The sequence below is a fragment of the Euwallacea fornicatus genome, chromosome 9, assembly GCF_040115645.1.
Source record: "Euwallacea fornicatus isolate EFF26 chromosome 9, ASM4011564v1, whole genome shotgun sequence".
Classification (NCBI taxonomy): Eukaryota; Metazoa; Arthropoda; class Insecta; order Coleoptera; family Curculionidae; genus Euwallacea; species Euwallacea fornicatus.
Window position 1 is genome coordinate 3,794,965 of NC_089549.1, and position 7,430 is coordinate 3,802,394.

The following is a 7,430-nucleotide window of genomic DNA, read 5'->3' on the forward strand; positions in this document are numbered from 1 at the left end:
TTCAAACGCAAAAGGTGTCGACTAATAAAAACCTCACAAACCATTATATGCCATCAATTGCATTTTTGTTGTGCCTGATATACAATCGTCGGCATTACGTCTAGATAAACGTATATTTGATATAACACAGAACATCTTCAAGTTCAAATCTGTTTATTCTATATACGGAATTCCTAATACGATTGAGTGGCAATTCTTTCCATAAAATGAGCTAAATTGATAATGAAAATGAAACAAGTTATAAGAGGCTTGGTAGTTTAATTAAACAGAACTACTCGTATGAAATTCACAGTTATGACTATTATAGTGGAATGCATGCATAAACAGTAATTATTATTGCACAATGTTACCTTTCTCCTAGAATTGGATGCATTTCCTTCAAATGTCTCCTCGAGGTGTTTCAACAGCATTTGGCGGAGCATTTTATTGCACTGATACACAAAATAATAGTACAAGCAAAAAGTTATTACAATTGGTGGGTGTTAAATAGTCCAAATTGGAAGCATTACTTTCAATTCAATTACCTTTATTAGAAGATCTTCCATTGAACAATCATATAATGCAGCTCTATAACAAAATTTGCAACTTGAAAAAATGCAGAATCAGTGAAATTTTATGAGAATCAGTGGTGTAGACTGGGCGAACTAATAATGTTTGAACTGTAACCATAAAATTGCACCAAAATCGAATATGGAAAGAATTTTCGACTTTGAAAATTCAAGTATTTGCCGAAGTATAATACTTAAGTATGGAGATGCTTTTTGCAATTATTGAATGCTATTTAATGACCAAGTATAATTAGGGCTTTGCATAGATTAGCCCAGTCTAATATGCACATATTTAATGCAACTGTTGATTTGGTCATTGAAATCGAATAACAAAATAAAAGGAATCTGCTGATGAGGGGTAAAAGAGTTTTGAATACATGATAGTATGATATACCCCTACGGTGACTGTTTCGTTCTCTCTATAAGACGTGGATCGAATTCGTCAAAGGGAAATGAAAATCGGTACAAGAGGACTAGAGATTAAACTATTTAAAAAATAAAAATCAATATTAAAGATCTTCGCTCAACAAACCACAAAGAGATACAAAGAGAATCAATATTAAAGGGAATTTGTACCATTGATCATTCAAGAAAATTTCTAGACGTTTTCCGTCTGGCGACATTCCGTGGGTTCCTTAGGAGATTTCCAACGATTTTCGTATAATTTAATGTGGCAGAATTTGCAACGTGATGAGATATTACGAAGAGATGTGAAAGCGTTTGAAACATTTTCGAATCATTGCTTGTTTGAATTTTGTAGAGCTTTGACTTTTTAAATCGTCAATTTTATGCACCCTGCTTTCAGTGATGATTGATTGAGATAAATCTAATTTTCGATATCTCAATGTGGAGCTTATCAGTTATTTGAGAGTTTTGTGAAAGAATCATCCGTAATATTAACGCGTCAAATTTCAATTTAATGACACGTCCACGTACAGATTTCACGGGGATAATTTAATTCAAACCGTTGCCCTTAGCCAAAAAACTGGTGCCTATTTTCTTGGTGACGCAAACCAAATAGAAGAACAACTACTAATTACTGTTTAATAGATCCACTAAGTATGTCGCTGCGATCGATGCAATGTAATTATATTACAGTGAAAGGCACACCTGCCAGCACTTCCCCGGAAAACTGCTTCGTTTCAAGGAAAGTTATTTTAAAAATGGTCATGTTGACACGTAATAGCTGAGTACAACAGCAACGCTTATTTCAAAGAAATTTTATTCACGATTAAACCTGAACTCACCTTCACAATTTCCATGCAGTCCTCCGCAAGTACATCTTTAATCTTACAACACCTGATGTGTTTAACAATCATTGCAAATTTAATGTTAGATATGGCGCAAAAACTCACTTTTCCCAATACAAACACGTGCTTGAAAGGGATAAGCTATCAATCGTATTGTTTGTGATACAGTTACAGTTGGCAGTGATTGATGGTTCGGGGTCGTGCCATTGATCTGCAGAAATCTCAGCTGTAATGGGAAATTTTATTAACAGTGTCAAAATGCATTACAAATGGCATTGCCCACATTATTTGTACGTCCTTGGACTTGAACTAATAGACCACGGCCGACAACAATAAACAAATTATCTTCTTATTGTTAACGGTAATAATTCAATTATGGCCAGAGTGAGATTATAATATTAGTTTAATTAAATACTTACTTCCTGTACAAATTTGAAGCTTGAGAGTGCAATATGAAACATTGTGTTTTATTCAAGGTTTTATTCATGATATCATTAAAGTGTAGTCAATATCTGCATGCATGAAACAAAATAAATATACACATAAGACGGCACAATTTGCATAGACGTTATGACTTTGGCGTTTGATAGCTGGTGATCTTGTTGTCTTCATCGACATTACTTATTACAATAAATTAGCAAGTCCAACCTTTGTTTTTAATTGAGATTATGTTGGGTGGTTTTGAAGTGCCTTTGAAGCCCCTTGACCTGACCCTGAGAGGTGAATAAAGTTAAGAATTGTCAGTCATCGATGTGGGCATTTTTTGAAATTGCCCGCCACACCTTTACCATCGGTATCAACGCAATTTCAACTGAACGTATCAGCTATATTCCCCTGCCGTAGGAATTTTCCCAAAAGAAAGTGATGTAAACAACCTTAAATCTACTCTAACAACTCCGTATTAGATTTGGGACACTTTTAGAGGCGACGGCATTTGTATGTTTAAAAGTACAGAAATAAAAATGACCATTTAACTTACTACAGTTAACACCCACAAAACACTAATATTTTCAAATAAAAGGATGCGTTTATTTCTTTTTAGCATCTTAGACCTTGTCAAGATCAAGATGTTATATCAATAGTCATAAATCAACTTGGAATTTTCCATAAATAATTTCGAAGCGAATGGATAACCTGAAAACAGAAAAATTAGGAAAAAGAGAGGATCAATGAGCAACTGAAGAAAAAGGAATGTAGTTGCACAGAAAAATTATTTATTAAGAGCTGCATTAAATACGAAAGAAAAAGATGGACAAAAATGTAACATTCCTTTACGTGATTTTTTGAAGATACTGTGTCGGCTTACTAAGAACTTGATAAAAAAAAAGATTTAAATCTCTGATACACATTTTTGGACGGAAAAAAAGTAAAAGAAACAATCCTGCAATGTTATTTTAACCACCGTAACATTACAAGTTATAACCTCGCAAGCCTACAAGAAACCCAGTATTCTCGCAATACTTCAGATTTTATTATATATGCATGTACATTACACGAAGGAAAACTAATAAATCTCAGTCTCACATGCGATTTAAGGAGACATTTAGAAGTCTTAATTTCCACTTTGAATAACTTCATATTTTGGTCTCGATGTAAAACAACTTTATCAAACATTTTTCGGGAAAAATCCACCAAGACATCCGAATGGGGATATATCCACATAGTTATCTTTTAATTACATAAGAATATTTCTATACATAATTATCTGGAAATTTTGAGAATTCGCGTAGCTACCTAAAATGATTTCGAATATAATCATTACCCCTATTTAGCTTTTATACACGAAATGACTTGCACTATCATATTTATTTTTTACGACCCATTCCTAGAAATTTGTAAGGTAATTTTAACATCCTGACGCCTCCAGAAATGGGACCACAACCATAGAACATAGACATTAATAACCCAAGTGACATAAATAAATATTAGTCATGTATATAGCATATGCATATGTTGGGAATAGCGAAACACCTAGTAATCACCTACAATAATTATAAATTCTTATTATAAATGATAGCACTACAGCGGGTATTATTATTATTATTATTATTAACTCTGTGTACTAACGAATTACGATATCTGTTCTAACCATTGTTTACTTATTTGTTGTTATGAATATTGTTCAAAAATATTGGAACTTAAACAATTTTTTATACAGGGTGTTTCGTAGTAATATGGCAAAAATTCAGGCGGTAAATCTGTTGATGATTTAAAGAAAAACAGATGATGAGGACATGAATCTGTTTGCGCTTCCCGTCTGAAATATACCCTGTATAGCAAGCATTAAGCTACGGTAAACTGAACTGGAAATATCTGTAGTGGAAAATTACAAACCTCCGGTAAAATAACTAAACAAATTATTACATTTCGATGTCAATAATTATTATTCATAATACGTCACATGAAAACTTCGCAGATAATCAATTCTATTACATCATATGTTCAATTAAATTCTTGGCATATATCTTTATTTTCATGTACATTTTCTGTATTTTCCATGTTCTCTCTACCTACATTTTCTTAAATTTTATCAATAATTTTATATATTTTCTGACATCTAATTTATTCTTGCACCCTTCCGGTAGTTTTCCAATATTTAGATATTTTTTCAATTTTTCTAATATTCACACACATTTCATCACATTTTCTCAATTTGGAAAAAGAGCGTATTAATTATCTAAAAGTGTTATTAATCGTAGGATTTTCCGATACTCCAAATGATCACTTTTGAGGGTGTACTTTAGAAAAACACTGAATAGGTTTTTTAACGTTTTCTTAATTTCTACCTCACATATTCATATTACTTAGTCCCTCAACGTGAAAAAAACTATTTAGTACTTAAAAAAAGTCTTACCTTCTTTTTCTCCAATTCGGGTCTCTTGATCCAAATATCCTCTACACCATCATTATAATCCACGGTGGAAGTACTGGAATTTTGGCTTCTCAATTCAATCAAAGTCGAATCAAAAAACCTTGAGTCATAATGAGGGCTAGCCAAAGGGCTTTTCCCAGCAAAAATACTGTAAGCAGGAATTCTATCGCTTTGAGAGGGTACAGCACCCACTGTGTTACTTTGCTTGTACTTTTGCCGCGGCGAAGCGAAAATCTTCGCCACTTCAGCCATATGTTTTCTTTTACTATCACTTAATGAAATGTCTTTGGTTGAGCTTTTCGCAGCAGATTCGAGGGTGGAATCCTCTGAAGGCACCTCAGAAGTGGGTTGTTTAGTCTTGACTATCACGAATTTGTGAGTAGGCCCAGTCACAGTATCTATCACAGATGTTTTGGAACTAGTGGAAGACTCGGACAGCGACTTATCACTACCACTTATCTGTTCGTGAGACAAGGACACTGGATTCTAAAAAAACGTTGCTTTGGAAACCTAAAACAATGTGGTTTCTGGTTCCTACCGGCTGATCTTTTTTCTCATCCTCCTCGTCCTCTTCTCGACACTGCGAGAGGCGACGTGATCCTACTCCCATAAATTTCGAAGATAAACTGTTGTGACTTTGAAAATGGCGATGGAAAAATGACATTCCCTCTTCGTCTGATTGCATGCCTTTTGGAATCTGACCCTTGATATCAGACTCATCTAAGTCATCATCTGAAGACGATTCATTTGAATCCACGACTTTTTTTAAACATCTAGGGAAGTTCTGAGGATCTTCTTTAGTTGTTACATGTGTTACGTCAGTTTCCATCTGTGTAAATGGGTTTTTTAATTTGGGAAAAACTTAGGTAAATTTGCTTGCTGGCATTAGTTTTAGAATGGTTTAATCGGTTTCAATCAAAGGTTTTGACTGAATAGTAATGGAAAACACAGCATAGCTAATCAATAATGAAATTGCAACTGATTATTAATTTACAAGGCCGACAAGTGAATTATTGATTTTTAGATAAAGTTTCAGTATTTCAAGTATCAGTATGAAAATTTTGATGCTTAGATATAGCACCTAAAGAATAAGAAACAATTATAATTAAGCAAAGATTTATTCTTGGACTTTCTTAATGATTTACAAGTCCACAAAAAGATGTATTTCTAGAAGCATATTCACATATTATCACCAGACATAGACACTTATTTGGTAGGTAAATACATATTTACTTCCGCCTACCTACTGCTAAACTTAACACCCAGGACAATACCTACAGACAAAAGAAGAGCTTGCTTTAAGCTTTGTAAGTCTGGTCATTATGCATTACACTGAATATATGTATGTATATATGGAACCAAAGTGTGTTTCAAAAGCTATTTTTAATGTTGAAATTGAGTGACAAGCAGTCTACCACTGAAAAACATTATATTTGCCAACAATGTTTTTCCCAGATGTATTATTCTATGCCAAAATCTTGTTTTCAGAGTAGGTGAAAAAAAGAATGTTTCTAGGAATATTTAAATATATTCTATCATTATCTAGTAAGGGGATGGTCTGGATTCAAGCACCAATTAATAAAAATTTATCAAGAAATACTTTAAACAATATCTTAAATAATTAGAGGTACAATACTGACTAAGCGAATTCAGAAAGAAATGTTGGTATGAACTTTTAAACATGTAATTTTGATTAATTTCTAAATAAAAATTATTGATAATTCAGAAAATAATACAAAGGATAATCCTCAAGGTAACTTAATATTTTTTAAATACAGACCTGAAAATTATATTTCTTAAGGTCAAGGTCTTCCTTATCCTTAGAAATTTGGTGAAAAAAATACAATCAAAGAACTTTTTTTGTAAGTAAATATTTCGGAACTCAAGCAATAAAAACAAGCTTTCAAAAAATGCAAATTTTTCTAACTTAAAAAATCTTGTAATCAAAGATTTCTCAGATAACAACACTTAGTTAAAAAAAGGCTTTCACAAATACCTGCCTGATATTTTTTAATTTTCTGTTAAGCCTATCTAGATTTACAATTCAAGGAATTTAACATCTCTAAGTAGATTTCCTTCTGCTGTCCTCCCCTACATTGTTAACAGTACTATCAATCATACATATACTTAAGTAATTCTGTGAAAAAAAAGAGTAAAATTATCTCATTATTGATCAAAGAAAAAACCTCTATGAATGTTTCTACCTCTGCTAAGTAAATATATAGCAAGATGAGTACAGAAAATGTGATAACAAAACTCTAAGAATGAAACAAAAACAATAACAAACCCAAGATCGAATACGAGTAACTATACAGCAAACAAACATATAAAACCCGACTTAATAGGCCTCCTAAATGATTCTTTTGACCTTTCAAACCATTCGAAAACTATAAAGCAAGCACTGAGGCTAGTGCATTGATCAAGGAATGAAATTTTGAGGTTACCTTGATAAACCAGCTGTAAAATTCAATTGCATTAAGTCAATGTACGATTGCGTTACGCAAAAAACTGTCTTTCTCCGTTCTAAAAACACGCTGAAGCTGAAATTTCATGCAGCTTTTCTAATCACCAAAACAAACATCACACACTAAAAAATTGACTAAACAAATAGAGCACTCGCACTGCTAATAAAAATACACGAAATAAAACGCGGCGAAATTGCACAAATTAAAAACACGACTGTCCTAGTTGAATAAGTGAATAATATGTTAATTTTTTAATTATTACAATTGTGTACAGTTTCTAGGAAAACCGAGAAAT

General features: G+C 32.7%; 1 protein-coding gene across 2 annotated transcripts in view; it reads right to left on the reverse strand.

Annotated features, from left to right (window-relative positions):
- Window positions 1–7,430, reverse strand: part of SNF4Agamma (SNF4/AMP-activated protein kinase gamma subunit) — a 61,452-nt gene extending 54,022 nt beyond the window's left edge. Inside the window, exons 1-3 of one of the 2 annotated variants that reach the window (XM_066285831.1) lie at window positions 7,115–7,430; window positions 5,209–5,499; window positions 4,653–5,156 (exon numbers count right to left, since the gene is read on the reverse strand). In XM_066285831.1, the coding sequence (XP_066141928.1) occupies window positions 4,653–5,156; window positions 5,209–5,499 (795 nt within the window). In that variant the 5' untranslated portion in view covers window positions 7,115–7,430. The remainder of the gene's footprint in view (window positions 1–4,652; window positions 5,157–5,208; window positions 5,500–7,114) is intronic. The other variant, XM_066285830.1, reaches the window with a different exon arrangement.